The 27,842-nt window shown below is 39.3% G+C and overlaps 1 protein-coding gene across 2 annotated transcripts in view; it reads left to right on the plus strand.

The window, feature by feature from the left end:
• SEMA3A (semaphorin 3A) overlaps window positions 1–27,842 on the plus strand; it is a 403,325-nt gene that overhangs the window by 298,287 nt on the left and 77,196 nt on the right. For both annotated transcript variants that reach the window (XM_074942567.1, XM_074942566.1), the window contains one exon: window positions 23,681–23,774. In XM_074942567.1, coding sequence (XP_074798668.1) covers window positions 23,681–23,774 — 94 coding nt within the window. The remainder of the gene's footprint in view (window positions 1–23,680; window positions 23,775–27,842) is intronic.

A 27,842-nucleotide genomic window follows, 5' to 3' on the forward strand; every position in this document is an offset into this window, starting at 1 on the left:
TGATTTAGGACTATAGGATACAGAAAAATAGCAACAGAAAGCTATATAGTACATAATTGAGTAGATCAGAATTAAGGCTGCATTATTCATAGTCAGAATCCATGTCCCAAAACCTGGTTGACAGGAACTGACCTCAGATAGAAGAATCACATTTTAAATGTAATTGTGCAGCTGAAGGAAAGGCCTGTATTATGTTTGATAGCCCAATACAAACATCTTGTCAAGTACGCTTTAAACATTTGGGGCAATGAAACAGCAGGTTTCAGCTGTGGCTGATGTTCTGCATTTAAGCCATGAAGTTATAAAATGTAGAAAGCTGCAAACATTACTGGAGCTTTTATTGGGTTTCGAGAGTAAGGGCCTGATCTGAATCGTAGTGAAGTCAGCAGCAGTGTTCCCATACACTTCAATGGGCTTTGAATCAAGCCCTGTGAGAGCCGATGCATCATTTCAGGTCTCCTGTTGCCTATTTCCTGATTTTTCAGTCACAGCTCCCTGGTTAGCCTCTTCGCCCATACACAGTGTGGACCACAAGGTTCCCATCCACATACAAATGCACACAAGAGGGGAAATTGCTGTCAAATATCTATCTCTGTTCTAGAAGATGATTGCCTTCCATGCCTCTGAAATGTGGGAATGGGGACAGAGCAGAACACTTATGGCCTTAGAAACCATCCAGATGGCTCAGGAAAATGATCAGATTCTCACATATCTAGGCCCATACACATGCCTCCATGCTGCCAACATCCTTTTTTCCCCTCATCAACAGTTTGGTTGCCTCATTTGCCATGTCACCACTGACTTCCTCATAAGGGCTTCTCAGATTATCCTTTTGATGGGAATCACTGAGACTCCAGGTGATAAGAACATAAGAACGGCCATACTGGGTCACACCAATGGTCCATCTAGCCTAGTATCCTGTCTTCTGACAGTGGCCAAAATTCCAGATGCTTCAGAGGGAATGAACAGAACAGGTAATCATCAAATTTCAGAGTAACAACCGTGTTAGTCTGTATTCGCAAAAAGAAAAGGAGTACTTGTGGCACCTTAGAGACTAACCAATTTATTTGAGCATAAGCTTTCGTGAGCTACAGCTTATGCTCAGATAAATTGGTTAGTCTCTAAGGTGCCACAAGTACTCCTTTTCTTTTTAGGTAATCATCAAGTAATCCATCCCCAGTTGTCCACTCACAGCTTCTGGCAAACAGGCTACAGACACTCAGATCATGGGGCTGCATCTCTGACCATCCTTCCTAATACCCTTCAATGGACCTATCCTCCAGTAACTTATCTAGTTCTTTTTTGAAACCTGTTATAGTTTTGGCCTTCACAATGTCCCCTGGCAATGAGTTCCATAGGTTGACTGTGCATTGGGTGAAGAAGTACTTCCTTTTGTTTGTTTTAAACCGGCTGCCTATTAATTTGATTGGGTGACCCCTAGTTCTAGTGTTATGTGAAGGAGTAAATAATATTTCCTTATTAATCTTCTCCAAACTAGTCAAGATTTTATAGACCTCCAACATATCTCCTCTTAGTCGTCTCTTTTTCAGTCTGAAAAAATCCCAGTCTTTTAAATCTCTACTCTACCCTAATAATTTTTGTTACCCTTCTCTGTCCCTTTGCCAATTCTAATATATCTTTTTTTGAGATGGGGCAACCAGATCTGCAGGCAGTATTCAAGATGTAGGTGTACCAAGGATTTATATAGAGAGGCATTATGATATTTTGTATCTTATTATCTATCCCTTTTTCCTAATTCATAGATCATAGAATCATAGGAGGTTAGGGTTGGAAGGGACCTCAGGAGGTCATCTAGTCCAACCCCCTGCTTGGAGCAGGACCAATCCCCAATTTTTGTCCCAGATCCCTAAATGGCCCCCTCAAGGATTGAACTCACAACCCTGGGTTTAGCAGGCCAATGCTCAAACCACTCCTAACATTGTTAGCTTTTTTAACTGCCACTGCACATTGCATGGATGTTTTCAGAGACCTATCCCCAATGACTCCAATATCTCTTTCTTGAGTGGTAACAGCTAATTTAGACCCCATCGTTTTATATGTATTGTTGGGATTATGCTGTCCATTGTGCATTACTTTGTATTGATCAACATTGAATTTCATCTGCCATTTTGTTGCCCAGGCACCCAGTTTTGTGAGATGTTTTGTGATGTTACTGCTGTGAGCTGGTGGAATTAATCCTGTGAGCAGAGCTAACTTCCACAGGTACTCCCACCAACTGGCAAATTGAACAATGTTTAATTGTGCTCTTCTTTCACTACCTGGATCACCCCCTTTTTTCATATGGATTGTGGTGGGAATGCATATTGGATGTAGATGGTCTGATGTCATATCCACAGTGTCATGGTATAAATAATACCTCATAGCTGCAATTCTTGCCTGCACAAAGCCTCCAGGTCCTTTAGAGTTTCTGCTCTATTCTTTGTTGTATACAGAATATTCATATATTGTCACTAGATCGACAGTTTACCTAAGAGAGTAGAATGTTCTACTCCCTACAAGGCTACTATTAATTCACAATATGGTTTGAAAAGCAGAGAGCACTAAAGCGTGATGCTGTGATTAATAGTTGGCACCCTTCCACCCTTCTTTTTGACAAGGAGAAAGAGGAGAAGCAAACATCTAACTGCCTGAAACTCCAAACATAATTTGCAGCAATACATGCAAAATATACCCATAAAGAGAAGATGGCTGCTAACAGAAGGAAGTTGTATTAGAAAGGACAAATATAGTATAACCATTGTGTGAGGTTTAATGTTGTTAAATGCCTCAAAGAGGATAAAGGAAAAAGCTTTTTATCAAAATAGAACCTTTCATCTCTCTGCATCAGGGTTTTATCTGGCATAAGATGACACAGTTAGATTAACAATCAGGTATTTCAAGAATAAGGGAGTCTGACAGGAAGCTAAATTCCATCATACGTCTTTAAACAATACTTTTCTGTGAACATGAGAGCCAAGGTAATACTGCATGTTTGATCACTGCTGCAGTGCCCATCAGCAGCAAAGTAATCCAATTTAAAGGATGGAGTGCAGAAGTGGCAGACATTGTGGGTTATTGTTATTTTTTGTTTAGTTTGATTTGGGTTGGGTTTCTTTTCTTTTTGGGGGTTTGTTTATTTTTTATGGTGGAGCACAAAATTATCTAAAAATTAATGAAGAGTATGCAATTGGCTTTACAATCAGAAATCAGAAATAATTATCTCCAAAATAACTGATTTTATATATTGGTTTACTATGAGGAGTGTATAAATGTATTGCTAAAGAGATAAGGGAGGTTAACTTTGGTGTTGAAGAGGAGCAGAACTTCTAAGTGTTTGTTTTAGTCCCATATATCCTGGCATTACACATCTCCATGTGTCCATCTAGCTCTATCTGTGTTAGGTATATTCTAAAAATATGCTCTAACCCAGTAAGAAGTTATGGGTCTTTGGTAGGAATTACTGGGTAAAATTATATGGCCTATGTTACACAGGAGTCAGAAAATCAGAATGTTACCTTCAGGCCTTAATATCTATAGCTGAAATCCTGGCCCCCAATGAAATCAATGGCACAATTTTCATTCATTCTCTCCGTTCTATCTATCTTACATAGTTGTTATCATCCTGCTTCTGAGTTGCTTTTTTCTTTGTAGCACTACATTTGAAAGTCATGGTCTTCCTCTCGCCTATACTGATCTAAATCAGGTCTAGTAAGTGTTTCCAGCCTTAATTTTCGTTTTTTAAAAATAACATGCCATTAAGTGTAGTTATACCCATTGTTCAATCCTAAATATTTTTTCATCTTCGTGGGGTTTATACCTTTCAAATAGTAGGAGTGCTGTCACATACCTCATCTTTATGTAATTGCATGCATTTTAGTTAATAAACACAGCATTACATGTGAAAGCTTTGGATTCCTTTAAGTTACAGCATGAACAGATTTAGGGAGAGATATTGGCTAACTCCTTGAAAGTGCATAATCAGACAAGAGCCCAATGCACTCCATTAATTAAATGTGCCCGGGAATGAATACAGCATGCAAGTTCTAATAACTACTTTTAGCTTAAAGTGCTCAGATAATCTCAGACTACAATAATACAATATGTGTCTTAGATATGTATCATTTTGGTAAAGTAATTAAAGGTTACTTAGCTGTTAAATGGTTACCTTGGAGGAATCCTTCAATAATGTGGCTTGAAACATGCCTTCACAGTGTAATTAATTAAGGAAATTAAATGCCAAGGCTGTAGTAATCTATTTTCTGCACAGAATAGCTGGCATATAAATACAGTAGATAAGTAGGTGGCAGAAAGCCTAGGATATACTCCTTCTTGTTACTTTCATATGGGAAATAACATTTATACTGTAGGTTGTAAGAGAACCATGACAAAAGAGCTTAAGAGCAGCAGAGTAGGAGAAATATCATGGTTCATATCTATGTGCTATTCTAGTGCACAGCTCAAATAACACAGTCTTAACATTAATTCAATCCTTTTTCACACCTATATGCCACATGGAGTTAAAAGATTGGTAATGAATGACAAGGGTTTTGCTAGCAGCTCTATCTGACTCATCAGGAGGATTCTCACAGGGTTGAGTACGTTGGTGCCTTCTTCTGCACTTAATATAAACCACAGCAGGAAAGGTTGAGTGCAAACAGTTGATCTGAGCATAAACATTCCCCTTCAGCCCTTTAAATGGGAAGATAACATGGTGGCACTTCTGGCAAAGCAAAGCATTAAAGATGTGAGACAAATAGATTTCTCCTCACCATTTCTGTGCTGGCATGAGAACTGGTTTCACACATTGTCTTTTTACTTTACAGCATGTTATATGAGCATTAGAGAAACCAACAGCATAAACACCCCCTGTATATTTCACTTCTTTTAGTATTTTTTTAAAATGATAATTTTTTAAATCTGGATTCTTTACTAAATAATCATAAAACCTAAAGTTCAGATCAGCATTGCCATCCTGACATACCCCTTGATCCAGTCGATGGGACCATTCATATATTTAAAAGTTACGTTCCTACTTAAATGCTTTTGCTGGATCATGGCCTTTGATAAACTGAAACACAAAACCTGCCCCTTCCTCCACATTGCAGAAAGCCTTGCCCACAGCATAACTGGGAATGGATTAGCTGCACAAAATGTAAAATGCAGGATTTGGGGCGGTCTGACATAGATGGGATAGAGCCATAGCTCGTTGGGATGCTCTTTGGAGGTGCAAAGATGACCTTCTTCAGAGATGCAAGAGGGTTGAGGCTTCATAGACTGGGCATGAGTGGATCAGGGTATAAACTGATGGAGCTAGGGAAGCAGTCACTCTAAAACGAATTCAACTTCTTGCACCTGCAAACTGCCTTGGAGATAAGGACATACGCCATAGATATAGGAGAAACAATGGCACCAGGGCTCTGAAGGGAGAGAGTCACTCTCCATGTTGTAACACGACAGTTCGTGAAGTTTCAGCTTTTTTTTTTTTGGAAGCAATGAAAAATCTACATGGCTGACCCAGCACGATGTTAGAACTAGAAGCCAATTTGAGCAGAGAATTGGAAGGGAATCATATGAGATGAATCTCGAAGAGATCTGGTAGACTTTCCCTTTCATTAGGATCTTTTGATTGGAAGTGCGAAATGTTTGCTTCCGTTTGAGGTTTTTTTAAAACAAGGCCAATAAATGTTGCATCTTAATGAAATAGCATTGTTTTTTCCCCAAAGCAGTAAATCACTAATCGTTTCTTTTTATACTACTGCCTTAACATGGTATTTGAAGCATGGGACCAACACTGAAACCTGCAAGTATTTTACTTTGTGTTTAAACAGAAATTATGCTCTGTAGCTAACATTTATTTACAAGCTTGCAACAGGTTTCATAAAGAATATGATTGTACCTACAATACAAACCACATGTTAAGTGTAGTAAATAAGTGCCCCTGCAATCATGTTTTTTCTGCTTGACTTGTTCGAAGTTTAGATTTTCATTTAGCTAAGCATCAGTGCTCATTCAAGTGGTGTGTTAAATACAAGCATGGAGGCACAAAATATTTCAGTCTAATTATATCTGGTCTAGGTGTTTAAGTTCTTTTGATATTTCTGTCTGAGTGTGATTTTATATTGCAAAATCTACTTTACCATATACCTTAGACTTCTAAGGTCCATCTTCTTGTGTTATAAGATTCTGTGACTTGGTTTTTATTACTTCAGGCTATGGTTTTCTACTTATGTAGACAAAGTCCAGCAGGCTGTTGTTTCCCCACTGAGGGCCTAATCCTGGACTCCTTAATGAGGATAAATTCCCTTGAAGCCAGCTGGAGTTCTTCTAAATAATGAGTGTAGGATCTTATCCAAAGAGCTTTGAAATTAATACTGCATTCAGTGCATGCAGGCAGAAGAACTGAGGGCTGCATTAATGTGGAACTGCAAAGGTGCTGCAAAGGTACAACAAGTAAGCAGAGTTAGTATAATAATATTAATTGATTCAGATATCCTGTACAAGATCAATTTGTTCTCTGAAAATATTGACTGGACAAGTCAAATAACAAAAACAAAATCCGACTTCGTGTAACCTTTCCCAGGAAAGGGAGCCAAAGAAGAAACTCTTGACATGTTAGTGGAAGTTCTGAGTATGGAAGCTATTCAGGGCTTGGACATTGTCAATAGAGTTGTGCAAATCGTTTTGTGCTGAAAAATGTAGATTTGAGGCAACTGAACCTATTTGTGAATTTGAGTTCATTTTAGTGAATGGTTTCAGTAAAAAAAATCAGAGCTGTTGAAACAGTTTATGTTGGTATTTCTGAAACAAACAGTTTTGACTTTGTTTGAGCAAGACAATTTGTTTCAGAATTTCCCTCAATTTTATTTAAAAAAACCCACTGGAAATGAAAAATTTCACTTGACCCCAAATTAATTTTTTCCAACTCTTTTCTTTTACTGAGAAATTTTTAAAAAATTTATTTTCAATCAGAAATTATTTTTTAAAATCTTTCAGTTCAGCCACCAAACCAAAAAATTGGTTATTCATCCAGCTCTATTTGTCTGCAAACAAACTTGTTGCACGTGACTAATTAAAGTGGGTGCAAACCCCTATTTGGACACTAGTTTGGTTTAAGAATGGCTTATTTTGAGTTAGCTTAAATTTGTTTCCAGTTGCCTTAAGCTAACCTGAAATAAGTCACTCTTAAACCAGACCTAGAATGTCCACACAGGGGTTTGCATAGGTTCAACTAAATTACTTTAAATCCCCACTTTTTAGTAAACTGGTGCAATTGTGTAGACAAGCCCTAGACCGAGAATGTTATTTAGCCTTTCAAAAGAATTTGTAGGAGAGCAATATGGAAAATAGCTCTTTTCTATTTGTCATTTGCAAGCTGGTGAATTTGTCTTTGATTCCTTTCTGTAAACGTGTTAGATGTGTACATTCAAAATCCATGACTCATTGTAAATAGGGTTACCTTGTAGGGATATAGTAAGTATATAATGTGGAGAAAGGCTTATTCAGAAAGCTAAATATCTTCTGGAAAAAGATTATCCTGCAATAAGTTTGCTAAACTCAAGTTATTGTGTATGATAGTATTTTTAAAAAATAGAGATATGTCAGAAGAAGGAAATGGGGTATTCAAATACCAAGAAAGAGGGATGCAAAAGTAAATAATAAAATTTTAAAATTGTAGACAAATGTGTGTCAGTTTTGTTGAAGGACATTTCTGAATCTGCAAAGAGATAACATATTTCACCTGCTTTAGCAGAAACTAGTTTGAATAACAGTTAAGGACTTAGATGATATTTTAGGTTCTGTATATCTCAAGGGGTATTAAAGATAATACCCTGGTTTTGTTCAACATCTTCATTAAAGATCTGGATGATGGGATGCGTTGCACCCTCAGCAAGTTCGCAGATGACATTAAGCTGCAGGGAGAGGTAGATATGCTGGAGGGTAGGGATAGGGTCCAGAGTGACCTAGACAAATTGGAGGATTGGGCCAAAAGAAATCTGCTAAGGTTCAACAAGGACAAGTGCAGAGTCCTGCATTTAGGATGGAAGACTCACATGCACTGCTACAGGCTTGGGACCGAATGACTTGGCAGCAGTTCTGCAGAAAAGGACCTAGGGATTACAGTGGACTAGAAGCTGGATATGAGTCAACAGTGTGCCCTTGTTGCCAAGAAGGCTAACAGCATATTGGGCTGCATTAGTAGGACCACTGCCAGAAAATCGAGGGAAAATCCCTCTATTCAGCACTGGTGAGGCCACATCTGGAGTATTGCATCCAGTTTTGGGCCCCCCACTACAGAAAGGATAAACTGGAGAGAGTCCAGCAGAGGGCAACAAAAATGATTAGGGGGCTGGGGCACATGACTTACGAGAAGAGGCTGAGGGAACCGGGCTTATTTTAGTCTGCAGAAGAGAAGAGTGAGGGGGGATTTGATAGCAGCCTTCAACTACCTGAAGCGGGGTTTCAAAGAGGATGGAACTAGGCTGTTCTCAGTTGTGGCAGATGGCAGAACAAGAAGCAATGGTCTCAAGTTGCAGTGGGGGAGGTCTAGATTGGATATTAGGAAAAGCTATTTCTCTAGGAGGGTGGTGAAGCACTGGAATGCGTTACCTAGGGAGGCGGTGGAACCTCCATCCTTAAGGTTCGGCTTGACAAAGCCCTGGCTGGGATGATTTAGTTGGGGTTCATCCTGCTTTGAGCAGGGGGTTGGACTAGATGACCTCCTGAGGTCCCTTCCAACCCTAATCTTCTATGATTCTATGATAATAAATAAAGAAATACATTTAAAGAGGTGATAGAGAGTTGTCAGAAAGACAAAATGTTGGGAGTTTAAATTATTCGTATAAAGCCTGCTTGATATCTTTACTTATGTTAGGCACTACCTTACTCCCATTGAAATCAATGAGGCTACTCAAAGAATAATGTACTACTTAATATGAGTTAGGGAGTGAGAATCTGGCCTATGGTTATGAAGCTGAGGGGGAAAAAACAAAGAAGGAGGATAGTTTTTTAGAGATACTACAGGATCCTTTTCTTATGCAGTTTTCTGAATAACTGATATGGTCAAAAGCAATTCTAGACCTAGTCCTCAGAAATTATTTTAACCTGAGAAATAATAAAGTTACAGCAAGGGAGCATCTAGAATCGAATGATAATATGATCCGATTTTAACTGATGAACTGATAAGGGTAAGCACTAGGAGCAGCAACACAAATAGTGTTGCAGCTACGTGAAAGATGACGTTCAAATTCTCAGTGGCCCTGATTCAGGAAAGCTTTGTTCTCAGGAAGGTACTTACCGACTTAGTACACATGGGTAAGTGTTGTTCTGGGATAAGAATGCGGTTAAACACATGCTTAAGTGGTTTCCTAAACTGGAGCCTAAAATGTCAAAAAGAAAAATTGTTAAACTCCAGTTTCTTAAGCTAGGATCTTAAATCTACATTTTTGTATTTAGGTACCTAAATGGATTAAGGAGTTTACTTTTAGGCATCAAGGATAAAAATTTATTAAGTGCCTAGGGTCCCATTTTTAAGAGAAGCACAGTCACCTAAGAACCTAAGTCTCATTGAAAGTCAGGTTATATCTACACAAGAGACCTGACTGCGGCACAGCTGTGCACACTACCACTTAGGCTGGCAAAACTTATGTTAGTTGCAGGGGCGGGGGGGGGGGGGTGTTTTTTCACACTCTTGAGTGACATCAGTTTTGCAGACATAAATGGTAATGTAGACATGGCCTTAGTGGCTTACGTCACTTTGAAAAGGGATTTAGGCTCCTAAGTGTTAAGCACTTTTGAGGATTTTACCCCGAAGCTTAAACATTTTGGCTTGGAATCCAAAGTAGGTAACAGAAAGGAAGAGTTGAAGAAACTGTAACCAAAATTCATTCTGCTTAACTCTGAACAGCGGTGTTATATCACAGGTCAATATGTCAAGGGGGGCTATAAAGGTGAGATGTAAAAGTTAATCTCTACCATGAGCAGAAAGCTTTAAAAAGTATCAGCAATCTGATAAGAAAAAAAATCAGAAAGAGCTATAAAAATAAGCATAAATAACTGAACAATTTAGATGGGGGAGGGGAGCCTGCACGCTGAATTTTAGAGACTATTTCTGTTGAGAGGAAATGTTCAAATAACTGGCAGTAAGCAAAGGTAAAAGGTTTTTCATGAAGAAAATTGAAATTGCAATGGAAGACTGGAAAAAGAAAATTAAAATGGCACATCTGTTTGCGTTAAAAATTGTCTGTCTTTATCTAAGGCCTAATCCTGAATTGATTGAAATAAATGACAAAGCTCATTGGGTGCAGGATCAGGTCCGTAGGTGCCAATCTGGCAGAGCACTGAAGCACATGTTTAACTTTGAAGTCAATGGTAATAGTCATAGGCTGCAAGCTAAGCATATACTTACGTTCTTTGCTGGAAAGAGACCTTAGGCCCTGATTCAGCAAGGCACTTAAGCGTGTGACTCTCTTTAAGCATATAAATTAATCCCAGTGGGACTACTTGCATGGTTAAAGGACCATAGGAGGCACTATACTGGTCAGATCTGAGGTCCTGCTCATCTCCACCACTAGATGCTCCAGCGTAAGCCATACAACTTCACAGTAAACAAATGTGGGACAATCAGCTTCCACCTTAGCTCCCATGCTGATCTCTAGGTAACTAGATATACTAGATAACTAGGTAATAGAGATTAAACCTTGAAGCATAAAGCTAAGTACCTTGCTAAATCAGGGCCATAGTGAGGAGAAAGTGAGTGGAGAATGCCAAAGCTGTGATCATATTTCTTAATAAAGTAGTCAAGGAGTTGAAGTGATGCTACGGTGTCGATAACAACAAAAATGCCCATGAGAAGTTTGGCCCTCTGAAGGGAAACAAGTAATGTGCATGTGTCCAGCTCAGATAGAGCATACATATAGCTACATGTTTGAAAGGAAATGAATGAGGCAAGAAGTCAGAAACAATATTTTCAGAAATTCCTTAATATTAAGTCAAGCTCTTGAGAACTGGAATGTGTTACATTTATCCAAAAAGAGGCCTCAGACTGTAGAATGAAATTATACATAGGGCTTCTGGTTTGGGGGGGCGGGTTATTCATTTACTTTTCAGAGTTTATCTTTAGTAATTTTTGAGTTTTATGTAAATGTCCAAAAATTTGGGGTTGTTTCTTTTTGTAAATACTGTAATGAGAACTGTATATTATAATGAGTAATATTCCCTAGTGTGCTTTAACATAGTACTGTTTCAAACAGCACTACATTAAAGTGCACCAGCAGGACTTTACTGTACCTTTAGTGTATACCAGCAGGACTACCTAAACTAACTAATGTGCAAAATATTAGTATGCATTAGAAGTCACACCCCCACAGTTCACATTATTGGACTGTGTAGAAATCCCTTAGATACAAGTAATCATTTCTGGCGTTTTTTCTGGTGTTTATTGGACAAACATCAATTTCTTTTTTTTTCTCTCTTTTTTTTTTTTAAATAGGGGTTGTTTTATTAATGTTTATCAGTTAAAATTTAAATCAGAAGTCCTAATTATAGACCAGTTATCTCAACTTCATTGTGAAGCAATTAAAGACAAATTCTTATCCCACTAAAGTCAATGGTAGCTTGCAATCTACATCAGTCTTCAGAAAAACACATACTTAGAAACATACTCTCAAACACACATGAATTTTCATCCACAGACTCAAATGCTTGAAATGTAACATAGCACATATACATAGCAGATGTTCAGAAAACATTTGATAAAGTTCCTCCTCAAATATTGTTTTGTAATACAATGGGCCAAATGCATACGGGATATAAGAGAAACTGTAAGTTATAGCTTGAAAAGTGGGTGTAAATGACTGTAAATTGGTGTAAATTCAGTGCTGAGATGGCAGGAGGGAGGGGACTGTAGGAGGAAAAGCTACCAGCCAGATTGTGTAAAGTGATGGCTACACGACTGCTTATGTCCATACAGCTCATGTTACTCAAGGGTGTGAATTAGCCACCCTGCTGAGCGACATAATTTATGCTGACAGCACTATGTCGGCATGAGAGTTTCTCTTGCTGACATAGCTATCCCCGCAGGTGAGGGCTAGAGTAATTAAGCCAACAGGAGAGCTCTCTCCACTGCTTAGAGCGGCTACATTAAAGAGCTTACAGAGGCACACCTGCATCGGTGCAGCTGCACAGCTATAAGCTCTCTAGTGTAACCATCATCTAGCTAAAGCAGGATGAAAGAAGATGTAAGATAAAGCAGGGTTCCCCTGTTGGTTGCTTTTCTTGTTACTAGTTCAACCTTCCTCCTCTTCTGTATTGTAGTTACACTCCCCAAATTACCAATATGCAAATTGCACTTCCATTTACATTATCTCTGCATTTTTGGCTCAATGAGTCAGAAGAATATACAGTGGTTTATATTATTTTGGATGGAAAACTGGACTGAGAACAGCAAACATTCAATCACAGCAAATTGAGGCCAACAGCTTAAAGATTCAGAAAGGATGAGGCATTTATAAGGATGAGAACGTCCACAGCTATATTTTTTAGGATAAAACTACATAAGGGATAAAATCACTAATGCATGAGGATATAAACCAACTTCTAAGTGATAGGGGTTTGATGAAATTTAGGACAGTTATTCCATAATTGTCAGCTACAGGGATTCATTCACCTCCCTCTGTAACATGTGGTGTTAGTTGCTGGCAAAGACTGGTTGCTGCTCTACAGGGAACACTGGTCTGGTCCAGAGTTGCAATTCCAAAATTCCTATAGAAATGATTCTATATGGAGGCAGATTCTCAGCTGGTGTCATTTGTCAAACAACAACAGGAGACAGAAAATCCAGACCATAGGGAAATAAGGTCAAATTGTTTGATTCAGAGCCATTTCATTAAAGAAAGGAAAATATATGGCATATGGTGTCAAGTAAGGCAATTGAAATAGAGAGTCAAAAAAGTTTAAAATACAGCTGTGTATCTGCGTGACAAATTGGAGAATAGAAGAAAACTGTGATGTATCAAGTAGGTGAGAAAGAGCTAATTAAAGGGGATGGACTTGCTGGATGTTTGTTTCTTTTTCTTATCCAGCAGTCATTAATGTTTTTGTTTGATTTATCTTCAGTTTCAACTTCTACCTTCTGTTCTGCTTCACCCAGTGACATCAGTGTCAACTATCAGAAAACAAAAGCTGGGTGGATCCTTAAACCTTGAAACACAATCAAAGAACAATTATGGGAAAGAGATAATAATGTTTTATCTGTTCTTTCCCTCCCCACTCCCCATCACCTCTCCCATATATTTAAACAGATTTGATTATTTAAATAAATACTGAACACTGAGGAGAAAAATTTCAGTGTAGTGCAGTACTGTGAATCTTCACTAAAATAATCTGAGTCACAAATGCCCATGACAATAATTTGAAAACTTACATCTACATGGCACATGATGCAATCAGATAAGCCATCTTCATTCTGAGTCCTATAAATGACCTTCTATGATATCTGCTTTTTTAAAAATACAATAACACTAGGCACTTTGTGTGCCAGGAAATTCTCTAGGAAGATTTTTGCTATCTGTGTTGTCGGTTCAAATTCAACCCCGGTCAATAATGACTGAATGCTATCACCTGATGGATATTCAGTATTTTGTGTACACAATTGGCACATTTGCTGGCAGTCTCAGAGAAAAACCAAAAGCTGAATGGGCATGGAGCCTGATTTACATTCCATGTCTCAAGGTAATTCCTGCAAATGAAGTTTAGCAGTACAGGTGCCAGATGCCTCTTCAGAGGTGTCCAGTGGATTGAGTTGTCATTTACTTCAGTGAAATTTGAGAAGGAAGCATGGCATTGTGGTTAAGCCACAAAACTAGGACTCGGGATGTATGGCATAACACCTTAGCTCTGCCTCACACTTCCTGTGTGACATAAGGCAAGTCACGTAATCTCAGTTCCTTGATCTATAAAAATGAGGATAACATTTCCCATACAGGGTATTGGAGTAGAGTGCTTGCAGGATTGCCTCTAACTTTCTACAAAGGAGAAAAAATGAAGCCAACTGTGTACAAAGTGTTGTTAAATGCCCAAAGTGAAAAAGTAAAGACAAGGATTTTTTACTGTCGTATATTTCAGTAATCTGAGGTTTTACCTATAACAACAGAGGTAAAACATTTTTACACAGAAGTGTAATTTTTTAAAAAATAATGTCAGTGAAAGTCTAATCCAATCCATCTGTGAGTAAAATCATCATCATCATCATCGTCACACTGAAGACCACTACACCAACCAGAGGGATCACGGTTGATGGTGTCACTCTAGCCATCGTGTAGTGAAATTCCCAGATCTGACTGAATCCTGTAAATCTACAAATGTATAGGGTGGCGCTGCAGGCACAGCTAGGTAGGAACAGGGTTTGCACCCCTTTTCACGTCACTGGAGACTGTGAGAACACTGTGTGCTGGGTTTTTGTCCATTTTGGCGACATAGTCAAGGAGCTTGCAACGCCACTGTTGAATATAATGAGTGATTGAAGGAAAGCCAGATCTCTTCAAAATTATGACACTTTGCATAAGGTCAAACCACTTTATGCTCATGATTTGGTGCTGATGGTGTATATGAAATGTCTCTAGTTGCTTCAAATCGGCTTGAAAAAAGGTCCAAGTTTCTGACCTGTGTAGCAATACAGGTGTACACAAGTTTGAGAGATCCTGAACTTTGTTTTAGTGCAAAGACATTTTTGTGTCCATTTTTTTTATGCTTTTTCATACATTTTTGTGACATCATGCAGGAAGCTGCAAGATATATTCAGTACCAGTGTGAGAGTGCGCACTGGTTCACGGCTTTTGCTGTGTTTCTACACAACCTCAAGTGTGCAGCAGTGATGCTTTCTTGCCAATATTCTGTCAAGCTATTGAATGGATTTTAGGAGCTGCTGCTCCACACATTAGAATCATGATTGTCAAGAAGTGTTCACTAACCAAGACTAAGCCAGTGCTGCTGCCTTGCTTGTGGAGAAGTCAGAGACTTTCAGCTGTGACCTCCAAGGTCTCCAAGACACCACCTACACTATGGGGTTGAATGTCTCATACAAGAAGACCAAGGTCCAGAACCTCAGAGCAGAGACACCAGATCTCCCGGTGCTGGTGAAGTCGAGTATCGTGGAGAGGGTTGATGAGTTCATCAACTTAGGCTACAAGGAGAGTTTGAATGGTCAGCAAACCAGATGTTCTTCAACAAATAGGTCTTACTGCCTCCTGCATGTGAGTACAATGATGCTTCCAATCTTTCCAGGCCCCATTCGTAGCACATAGTAATCAATGGAAAAGCTCCCATTGACTTCTATTGGCTTTGGAACAGATGTTTAGCCAGTGATGCAAGCACAAATGTCAAACCCTGCAACTTGACTTCCCTGCTAGTACAAACACACCTAGAGCCAGAAAGACAGCTGGGGTTTTATTTTTCAGACTTCAGTTGTAAATGTTAGTTTTGACATCTGCAATTAAAAACAAAGAAAGGGGAAAATGTGTTTCATTCCCACACTGTACATCTCCTGGACCTCTGAATATGCAGTAAGGGGCCAGCTAACCTTGCCTCCCTTTTAACCTCCTGATTACATGTGAGCACCAGCATTTCTTAGTATGTTCTTCCCTGCACTAGAAGGGCCTTTCTCATTGTCAAAGATGTGTATAGATAATGTGTTCCCCAAAATGTGTGTCTTACTCTTTATTGATATCTTATCCATCTCCAAATTGTAAGTTAGCAAAGTTTCAGTGTAAAGAAAGGATAACAGCAGAGTTCAGAAGGTTCCTCTTACAGGATAGTCACCTCATCCTGTTGACATGTTTACATCCGAGGTGACAGACTCCTCAGCAGGATAACCTCACAGATGTTCCAGACAGACTTGAATAAATAAATAAAATGGCACAATTTGCTCCCTGCTGAATAGGATCAAACTAGTCACTGTACCCAACAGTAAGTTTATACTTAACAAATAAGAGTTTTGTAAAACTAAGAGAAGAAGGACTTTGGAATGATCCCCTGACTTTTAGGTGGCATTTCAGATGGAACTATGCTAACAGCAAGTGGACTGTTCAGATACCCATGCTAGTTGCATGCACAGAAGACCAAACTCTTCCTTCAGTTACATTTATGCAACTCCCTTGGCCTCTTGTCTAAATCTACTGTTGTTCATGGACAACAGATTATAAGAAGGGTTTGTGGCAGAAGCTGTTTTTAAAATCTCAATGTGAGATTTTAAAAATATATACAGTGCAGAATAACACAGATACTGTTTTTTCCCCTGTGTTCATTACCGTTAGATGTAATGACGACAAAAAGCAGAAGCATTTTGTCATGGATGCAGGTTTGGGAGTGACGTGCCAATAAGTTAAAGCCTCATAAATTGGTGCTGAGGAAGAATAACTGTTTTAATTCATGGTCATTTAGAAGGGTAAATTTCAGATGTTGCAGAGACCCTGTCTTAATATATAAACATGGCAAAGGGCTAGGTAAGAGATTCATCCATAGCCCACTGGATTTGATGGAAATCTTTCTGTTGACTTCAAAGGGCTTTGAGATCAGGCTCTAATGTAGAGCCAGACTATGCCTGGCACCAGGACAGCTATGCAAGGGCAGGAAGGACACAAGGATCTTATGGTGTGGCACTTGGCATAGCAGCCAGCCATGACTGAAGTTCTTGTGCTCTCCTGAGCACAAGGATTGATCCTCTTTTGCCTAACTAGTGACCCTGGCTACCCCACAATGGGTAAAGTTAGGTATGGAGCAGTGAAGCCATGAGTCATTCCGCTCCATGCTGCCCTTATAGAAAGGTTCTGTAGAATTTGATAAGTGTGACATCATTTGTGTTCTATACAGATGTAACAGAGTTCAGAAACCCATAGACTTTAATAGAAAACAATCTCCGTGTTGAAGAGCTTTTTAATAAAATAATTGGATTTAGCTATCATGCTTTGCCTAGCTGAAATAAGGGTTCACAGGGCCCTGATCAAAAGCTCATGAAATGGGTGGAAGTGTTTCCACTTCTAAAATATGGCATCTTTACACATCAGCAAAGGAAATAATCTGGTTTGATACTGATCTGAGCCACTGATGCTGTGGATTGTTTTACATATATATATATATATATATATGTGTGTGTGTGTGTGTGTGTGTGTGTGTGTGTGTCTATATAGATATAAATATGTAGAGAAAGTGCATTACCTAGTTTTGCCAGCCTCAATGACCTTTTCTGTATGGGGGAGTCAAGAATCATGGAAATCCAGGTGAGATCCTGAACAGAAAAGTTGTCTTTTAATGTGAACTTTGTTTTGCAATAACATTGAATCAGGTATACTAAAATACATCAGTTTCTGTGTCCTTAACATTTTGGTTTCACTGAGGGAAAAAAACCACATTCTTTATATTTGTTATTGCAAAAAAATCCAACCTGTACTAGAAAACTACATTGTTCTTAAAAATACTGCTGTGAGGGGTAATTGTAACTTGTGACAGAGAGAGGTTATAATTATGTCTACATTACTTACGTCTCCATGCACACAATAGAATTAATCATTTCAAAGGTATTTTTCTCTTATGCAATATCAGCTTTTAATGTGTTGGGGACATAATTCTTTCATTATAAAGAAAGGTAAAATTAGACCATGGTACGACTGGGTGGTTTCATATGACAAATCACTGTAGGGAATGAAGACTGAAGATAAACTATCATTGCAAAATTGTCAGAGTTAAAATTGTGATAATCTTCCACATGGTGTCTTGCATTCCAGCCCTCTCAGACAGTTGACTCTCTCAATGGCCATTTGAGTGAAGTAGGTACTATTATCCCCATTTTGCAGATGATGACACTGAGACAAAAAATGATTAAGAGACTTGCCCAAGGTCACATAGGGCGTGCGTGGTAGAGCTGGGGCTAAAATCCAAGAATCATGTTTCAGGGCCCAGTCTAATAAGAAATCCTTGCATTGACTTAAGCATAGATGGATCAAGCTCTGTAATTGCCCAACGCTACACACAGTGCAGTTTTATTAAAGTGTATTCAAAGATAAAGCACTTTCTGCAAAGGTGAATTTCAACCGCCCCACACAAAATCTGAGTAAACTAAGCAGGGGCTGTGGTGCATGGAATTCATCTCAAAAACAAAGATAGACCACAAGGATTCAAATCCCACCCCCTCACAGGGGTGGTGCATCAGACTCATGGGATGGAACAGCAATCACAATCCCTACTGGGATTTCCTGCTCATTAGAGTTGTGGTATTGTGAAATCAGTGGCCTCTCCTGCACCTCCACAGAGCCCTATCCTGCAACTTACTTTGTGGGGAACTCTTTACAGTGTGTCTTCTGGACCTCTGTTGATCATTTTATTACCCACTTAGACCCTGATTCAGGAAAGCAGTCAAGCTGTTGATTTAATTGGGCCTCTGTTTTGTTGGTAGTTCAGAATTTTCTTCTTTATACCAGGTAATTTAAAAATAGGAATGAAGCAGACAGGCTAAACATAATGGAGACATATGGCTAATGATTTTGGGTGCCTCAGTTTTAAAGTGTTCAGTTAGGCATGCTGTAGGAGGGGCTGGTTTCAGAGGGTACTACGAATTTTCTGAAAATCAGTGCCTTCCAAGGGATCTCAAGATGAGACATGCAAAATCACTAGCCACATTTGAAAATCTTTGCCATATGCCAGCTCCACTTAATCCCTGTCTACATATTGCTATACAAATGTTTGATCACCGTGTGTGTGTGCGTGTGCGTGTGTACACGTGTCCAGGATACATTCAACACCCAAATCAGACGTGAAAATTCCCCAGAACAACTGCCAAAACCCTAATTATAGAAGCTAATTTTACAAACATTCCCCCAGAGCTACCATTTTCTTTCTCGTCAGAAAGTCTCTTGCATATAACAACACTTTTGTTAATTTCATTTATTTACAATGGGACAAGACTGAGACGGGGCAAGATTTATTACCATGACATCACTGATGTTCAGTAATTCATAAAACACTGGGTCTAGGAGTTAACACTGCTGTTATTTCCTCTGATGCCTGACCTCACCACAGTCTAATAACATACAGGAAATCCAGAAGACAAAGGGGGAAAGCAGTGGTCTTGATTGCTAAAAATAACCGTAGAAAACTAGCACAATCCTGTAATAAAGTATGGCCCAATAATTTATTTAACATAGTAGTAGAATCTGCTAAAGCAATTGGAATCCATTATTCCTGTTCTAAATTTATTATGGAAAATAAGGAGACCGGGGAGGGAACCACTTAAAGAACTGAGACTTTTAAGTTGTATAGTTCAATTGTATGTATCGGTTTTAGGAGTGTGTTTCTTATTGCTTACATATGCTGTCTCCTTAATAGCTCAGCTAGAACAGACAATCATTGTATAGCACTTATGTTTCCAGAGGTCATCCTGTTTGAGCCAGACAGTGATGTAGGTGATATATTACACTTGACACCCCAGAATGTTGCTATACAAAGGGATTCTAATTCTCAGCGTCCCTGAGAATTGTTCAATATTCTTGATGGTATCTAATGTCTGGTATGCCACTGAGATGGGATTTTTTGGTGTCTTTACTAATCAATCAAGGTTAACATGACATTCATGTTGTGCTTTTTTTCTGATCACGCTACTTTTGCTAGGTCATCTTGTACAGAGAAAATAGTATCATGAAATTCTTTGGGGGTTCCATGGTCATTTCATTTATTTAAAACAAGTTCTTCTTCTTGTCTTTAATACAGTCAGGATTTAGGCAGAGTTATAGAACAGGTAGAGTGAGTGAGGTTTGCATACTGACCCTACAACTGTTCTGTACAAATATTGCAAAAAACAAATGTTCACAAACATTTATTCCTATTTCAAACAGTTGTTCAGTTTGATCATGCTTGTGTCCCTCTTTATTCACTTATGTTGCACAGAGATTTGGGGAGTGCCTGTTCTTCCTAAGAACATCAATATTACCATGCAAACAAAGATATTTATGTGTGAACAAGAGTATTTGGTAATTGACATTGACAAACTGTTTTAACAGCTTTTTCACCTGATCAGGGAACAGAAGCATACCATGTGACTTAGATGACCAATCACACACCAGAAAAAATGAATAGCAAATAAATAAAGGCAACTGTTTGTGAAGAACTCATTTGAATTGCATCCTTTATAACGATTAAATCATTCAGACTCTAAACAACCTTGGGTACTAGAGGAGTATTTTGAGGCTAACCAGGTGAATCTGAGCCACCGAGAAATTAAAGTCAAACTTTTCAAAATTGGGTCTCTAAAGATCAGCCCTAAGTAAAAGTGGCCTGAGTTTTAGAGGTGATGAGCAACCACAGTTCCCATTTAAATCAACAGGGCCTAAAAATTGGGGCAAGGAGCCTAATGGATTTAGTTGCCCAAATTCTACCAAAGCCTAAGAACCAGATTTTCAAAGCTATTTAGCCACCTAAAGATGCAGGTAGGTGTCTAGTGGGATTTTCAAAAGTACCTAAGCAGGTTAGCCACCTAAGGCCTGTTTAAATTAATGGGAGTTACTAAGCTCTTACCTGCATCGTTAGATACCTAAATACCTTTGAAAATTTGACTCTAAGTACCTAACTGTATGAACCCACTTTAGAAAAGTTTGGCCTAAGTGACATACTCAAAATCTGTGGCAAAATCAGGAATAGAAGCCAAGGGCCCGATCCTGATTCAGCTTAAGTCAATGGGAAAATAGAACTAAGCTCTGCACCTTCTGTCTCTCAGGCTTTACCTCCAGGATTATCCTTCTTCCCTCGTTTACATTAGGGTTGACTTGAATTACATGGGAACATCTACAGGAAACCAAACCTAAAGACTTTTATAATTCCCACAGTGAATAAATGAAACTATTGTATATTCAGTATATTGGGACCAGAATTTAATTTACACTAAGGATATGAAGGGGCCTTAAAGTGGGAATACATTACATTTCCCTCCATTTTTAGATCTCTTTGCTCTGGCAGAGCCAAGGGAGCGGTTTTACTGTAAATGAGAATCAGGTCCTTAGGTCATTTTGTTACAATAATCTTTCTTTGAAATCTATCTGATTTTTATTTGCCCTTGTACAAAATTTCATCTTACTACCAGCATGCTTTTTCATGAATGCCAGTCTTTGATTATATAATAGACTTGAAACAATTTTGAAACAGTGAGCAGTTTGTGAGCCCACTATGTACTTCTTGCTATTTATGGATAGGGGATTTGCTGATTCACTAAAATGTGATGCTTTGCATTCAAATTATAAAGCCCAGGAGGTTTCCAAATTATATGTTCAAGCACTTTTCCAAGGGCAAATAGTTTGCATACTGTCTCACTAAAAGCTTCTTGCCTTTATTTATTATTTGAGTTTCCATTTTGGATCTATGTCCAGCACTCTTGAAAATGATCAAGTGCACATTTTTATAGAAGCTTTAAGGACTAAATTCTGCCCTCAGATGTATGTGTGGAGATCCCAATCTCCTGCTGCTGAGCTCCTCTGAGAGTAGAATTTGGACCTAAATCCTTCTTTATTGCTTCTTACTCTTATTTTTAGGTGTGTGCAAGATCTTCTTAATAATTTACTCTGTTTACTGCTTGTTTGTATTCTAAGGGGTGAGGTTTTACTATGACTTCTGCACTTAAATGTATTTGGGCAAGTTGCCCTACTTGTAATAGGTTATGCTTCCAGGAAAGCATGTTTCCAGAGACCTTCAGACTAACAATGATACATTAATGGGTCACCTAACAATTATACATTTATTATTATTATTATTATTATTATTACTTGCTGATAAATTTGGGAACTTAATTAACATCTTTACATAGTATTTAAGCTGAAATATGAAAACACTGTGGGATTTCTCTATTTTTCCTCTTATTTCAAAGGGGTTATTCCCCAAAAGCCAAGAGCAGGATATATCATCTGTATATTCTGTTGGCCAGATTTTCCACTCCTTTATGCAAGTCATAAACCATTGTTAATGGAACCACAGTGTCATCAAACCGCTACAATGGAGTCTCAAATCAGGGCCTTCATCTATTGAATAATTCTCCACATCTGTTTCTTATTTGTCTCATAATGGCACACTGGATTACCTTGGGATGATATTAAAACTGTCATGACACTAACTTTGTAACATTATCATGTATCCATTGGGGTACAGGTTGAGCAATTATCTGCATTAATGAAAGAATCCCAAGGAAATGTGTACTGATAATAACATTTATATTAAAAATGGCTTACAGCATTAGTGCCACTTTCTGTTACTATTGTCCAGTACTTATAATGTCATCTGCTTATTCCTTTAATTTATTATGCAAGAACTAGATTTGGGGTGTGCAGCTAAAGTTCGGATCAAGTTTTCATTTTTTGTAAGTTAATATGCTACAATTTGTGATTTGAGGGACAAAGTCAGGAAATAGAGTCAGAGTGGTGGAATGAAGATCATAGTTTGAAGACTAAACAAAAAAGGAGAGGTTGAAGGAGAAGAGAGTGATGCCATGATGCAGGAGATCAAAGAGGATACTCAGACATAGGGAGATAGCATAAGGGAAAACATAGAGTCCTTACAGGAGGTGACTAGGTAAATGTCAAGATGTGAATGAAGGGGATGAGAAAAGGAAGATGAGAGAAAATATGAAGGCAGGTTGTTATGATATTGGAAGAAAAATATCATGTGCCTTAGTTGATTTAAACTATTAATATTGTGTTAGGCCTAAGATACGGGACTGTTTCTTTGTACGCATCTGTACAGCACCTAACACAATGGGACCTCTGACTATAATCCAGTGGGAGAGGAAGGGAAAAAAGGGGGTTACAGCAAACTGCATCTGTAACTATAGTCCATGGCATGTACAGGTGAAAAGGAAACCTGTCCCCAGCATATATTCTGGCTTTTCATGGGAGATGTGGATTTTACCCACACTGCAAAAACTAGAAACATTGTGCTTATTTTGATTGGCAGATATGGCCCTGAGCCAATGAAAAATAATTGGATGTACTGAAATCCCATTGTTTTGTATTTATTGGACTGGATTTGTTTAGCGTTGGCGGAGGTTTTATTTGATCTAGTTTATATCTCATCATGCTGTTCCCCCAGCTCATAGAACTAAAAAGCAATGCATTGAAAAGTACTGAAAGAAATGACTACTAATAATGTGAATGAACTGCGTCTGGTGATAAGAGAAATGCCGGTCTTTAAAAGCCCAAGTTAGCTAGAGCAGGATGCAACACTGCCATTTATGCCAAGATTTCTCCTTGGGAAATGTGGGTATCGTGGTCCGTAAAACATGCTTCACCTTTTTTAATTCCAGATACAAAGTCCAAACATCAAGATCTTTATCCAATCCTTATTCAGGCAAATTCCCACTGAAAGCAATGCAAAGTTATTAGAAACATATGAGTATTAGACTAGAGCTCAGGAGTTGTCTGAATGAGTTTTGACTGATGTTCAGCAATGTCATTCTAGTTGTAAGACAGACCGTCTGGGCCAGATTCTTAGCTGCTGCAGGTAGGTGTAGCTTCACTGACCTCCCTGGTGATATGCCAGTTTGCCCCAGCTGAGGATCTGGCCCTCTGTAGCTATCTTGGATGCAACACTGTATTGAATCAGACTCAATATTAGTGTCCTTTTGTCACATAATTGTATTGCTTTTTCTTTTCCTCAACAGGACAACATTTTTAAACTGGAGGATTCGCATTTTGAAAATGGACGAGGGAAAAGCCCCTATGACCCCAAATTGCTGACAGCTTCTCTTTTAATAGGTACGTGCGGTGGTGTATAATGAATGAGACCTACTTTCTCCATAGAGAAATACAAGTTTGCTACATTTTCCCTTTCACACTATTTCACAATGGTTGTGGGGTTTTTGTTGTTGTTTTGGGGGTGAGGGTTCTATGTTAAAATAATTCCAGGCTGATTATTTGGCAGATGGCTTATCCAAGTGTTTTGAAAATAAGGTGACTATATAAAAGATGCCTCAAATATCAGCTGTTTTGTTTGTTTCCCCATTGAGATGGCACACTCTTAATTTCAGCTGAAGTCAGTGGGAACAAGGGATACTCAGGAATTTACACATACAAACCCTAAGACCCTGATCCTACAGCTGACTGTCTACAGGGGCTAGGGAGCAAGTCTAGAATCAGAGGTTGTGGAGTCCCTGGAGTGCTGACTCTCACTCATCAGCACCAAGGGAGAAGGGTGAAGTAGCACCTCGCTAAACCTGGAAGGTTAAACCCCACAGGACATTCCCTCGGAGCATCCAAGGCCCGCAGCCATCTGATTGGCTTACTCCTTCTACTTGAGCCAGCAACGAGCCAGCTGGTCTGTCTGAACAACGGATGCTGCCACATCAGACCCTGCTCTTGCTTGCCTCCTGCAATCCTGATCCAACTCTGTTCCTGGTTCCTGAGCTGCTCCTCACTCCTAGCTTCCACCTTGCTCCTGCTCCATGCCTGATCCTTGCCTCTCTCTTGTTCCTGCCATTTCACCTTGATCCTGACCATCGGCTACCAGTCCTGGCTCTGACCCTTGGCTCTAACTTCTGACTGACTCTGGCTCAACCCTTTGCTTGGCACTTGGCAGCTGACTCCATCTCTGGCCTCTACTTCCATACCCTGTCCTGACACCTGCTCTGCCCACTAGGACATACTGTCTATGTCCCAGTTTTGAACACACCCACACAGAGCCTCACTGAGGTTGTTGATGGCCCTATGAAGACACACCCACTTTCAGTTGCAGGATCAGGGTCTAAGGGCCAGAGTTTTAAAGGTATTTAAGTGATGTCACTGATTTCAACCAGAGTTAGGTGCCTAAATACCTTTTCAAAATCTGGCCCTAAGTTACTATTGCGTCATTGATCCTGTTTAGATTTTCTGGCTGAGTTTTGCAAAGCAGGCTAAGAGATTTAGACACACATCTTTCATTGAATTAACTATTATTAAATCAGGAGTGGCTAAATTAATGGAAGATGTGTGTCAAAATCCTCTACACTGCATTGAAAATCTAGCCTCCCTTTTTATTTTAATGACTAATTTTTCCTTCTCCTTTTTCTTACCTTGTGTTAATGTTGTGTGAGAAGGAAATAAAAAGGCATTTTTCCCCCTTTCCCCTTACCTGAGCAGTTAAAATTTCATGGGTTTTGCTACAGAGGCTTTGTCCTTGATATATGACTTTGTGGGTCAAGATTAGTAGTTATAACTCAAGATCTCAAGGAGGCATCAATGGGCTTTCAAAAGTTCACTGTTCTGTGTCCCCCCAAAACCCTCCCTAAGATAAAAACTAGTCTAGCGTGAGTTATATTCTCTGTTACTTTTCAAACATTGGTAATTGTAGGTCTTTACCCAATCAACATTCATGCTCCATTTACACTGCATTTGCTCATAAAAGACAGCAAGAATACATAGTCCAGAGGTAGCCCTAATGATCACAGGTGATGAGCTGCCCTGGGGCCACACAGTTTTGTAAACAAGAAAGAAGCACATACCTTGCTCCAACTTGCACCCTGTACTTACTCCAAACGAAAAGGAAAGAACCATGTGCCTAAAAGGCTGGTGTATAAATTAATGCCTGGAGCAACTTTAATTTGTGATGGAGCTGCTCCCCGGGATTGACTTGACTATTTACTTCAATATTCAATAAAGAAAAGGGATGATGACAAGCCGGTATTACGTGATACACACGGTATGCAACCACACAAAGTCAAGAGTCTAACCTTTCACATTCCTTTTTTTACCCGGTCCTGCACAAATATGATTATTTTATTTCCTTTGGCTTTGCTTTCAATGTTTTTAACAAATCTTTGCCTTTGTCAGGTTAGTCACATTTTTGCTGCCTCAGTATTTTTTTCCTCTGTCTTAAATATTTATTTCCCCACTATAGATCATTCTCCTGAGCACCTTGTTAGGTTTTGACTCAGGCTTCAAGTAGATCAGTGTACTTACTTGTACTCTTGAAAATCAGGCAGATTGATTTTTTTCCCTTTTTTTAAACCACAGGACAATTTTTGCCTCTCTAAGACTTCTTATTGGTTTCCTTATTGCCACACTGTGTTATGTGCTACATTACAATGCTACAATTATGTAGGACATTTTACTAAAAAGTTCCCTAAGTACGTTACGAAGTGGGGGCCAGATATACTCACTAATTTCCAATGGGTTACTCTGCCAGTGGCCCTCCGGTAGAAAGTTGATCTGGTGGGAAGCACTGCACCCACATGATCTCTGAGGCAGCTGATACAGCATTCCAAGTGGGTGGAATTGACCCAGAAGAGGGTGGAGCCAGGCTGGCTGGGAGATGAGCTGATTGAGCCACGACTGCTTCCCCACAGTACAGTTCTCCCAAAACTATTTCTGTCGCAGTCCCCCTTACCCATAATGGAACCTGTCCACGCCCCACAGGAAACGCAGGAGAGAGCCGGAGCCAGAAGTAAAGCTGTGGTCGGGGCCAGGAGTCAGGAGCTGGGAGTGGGGTCAGCAGTGGGGCAGCAGCCGGGGCCTGAGGCTGGGGCCAGATCGGCGGCTGTGGCTGGGGAGCAGAGCAGGGCTGCGTGACACTCATTCCCTGCCCCTCATGGGGCACTGGCCCATGCCCTGCCACATACACCTGGACATTCCTCTGCATTCCCCTCGGGGAGCGCACCTCACAATTTGTGGACCACTGCCATAGTAAAGCCCTTTGGAAGGAGACAGCTGTACTTTCTCCTGCCTTTTCCTAGAAGTGAATGATCTCCTTTGCTGCAGCTGCCTTCTTCCAGGCCAGGGATTGCAATTTGCACCCACACATACTCACATGTTTGTTTCTGTGAATATTTAAAATGATCACTCAACCATCACTAAAATGCAGCCACCTCTGAGGTGTAACATAGCTTCTATACTACCAGCAACCCTAAACAGTGACTTTTTTAAGAGTGAAGGCAAAGAATAAATTCTCGATTCAGAAATGACAGGGCAAATTTTAGGTGAGTAGAATGTGATTGCCCAAGTTGGAATTTCAGCAGGACACCAAGATTAATATGCAAAAAGTGCCCTACAATATTTAATAGCAATTAGCATTCAGGGTTTTCCATTTTTGTCTCATCTGAAAGAAACATTTATGTGTATAAAAAGGGTTTCTGGATAAAATTCAATCATGTTTTAAAGAAATATTTCATCATTATTAAATTGTTTCGGTATATTTTTAAAATAAGTTTCTCATTCCATCCACGTGCAAACATTATTCATTATTTTTTAATGTTTATTAAAGGTAGCTATTGCTACTCTGCTCTGAGTAGATGCCAGTTGTGAACATGCCCTCAAGAATCCAAGCCATTCTTTAGACATCATTTCCTAGCTATATGTTGCTAACTAAACAACCCGCATGTGAGCATGTTGATACATGAAAGTGTTAGGAATATCTACTCCCAAGGCACTGCTTTCATCTGTTGTAGGACAGGAGAAAAAGGGAAAGGTAGAGTTGGTTTCAACTATGAAAGTTGCAAGAGCAGGTTAGACAAACACCTGTCAGGGATGGTCTAGATAATACTTAGACCTGCTTTGAGTGCAGGGGACTGAACTAGATGACCTCTCAAGGTCCCTTCCAGTCCTACTATTCTACAATTCTGAGAGAAGATTGTTAGCTAACGAATTAGTCTGAGACACTTAGGCTTTAGGGATTTTCAAAGAAGTGTCAAGGAGTTAGACAGTCCAGTTGCACTGACTATCAATAGTACTGGAATCATTAAGTTCCTCTGAAAATCCCATCTGGGATTTTCAAAATCTCTTCATATTTGGCTTAACTGCTCCCATTGAAGTCCATGGAAGTTGTGCCATTGAATTCAGTGGGAGCAGAGTCAG

Source organism: Natator depressus, chromosome 1 (genome assembly GCF_965152275.1).
Source record: "Natator depressus isolate rNatDep1 chromosome 1, rNatDep2.hap1, whole genome shotgun sequence".
Taxonomy (NCBI): domain Eukaryota; kingdom Metazoa; phylum Chordata; order Testudines; family Cheloniidae; genus Natator; species Natator depressus.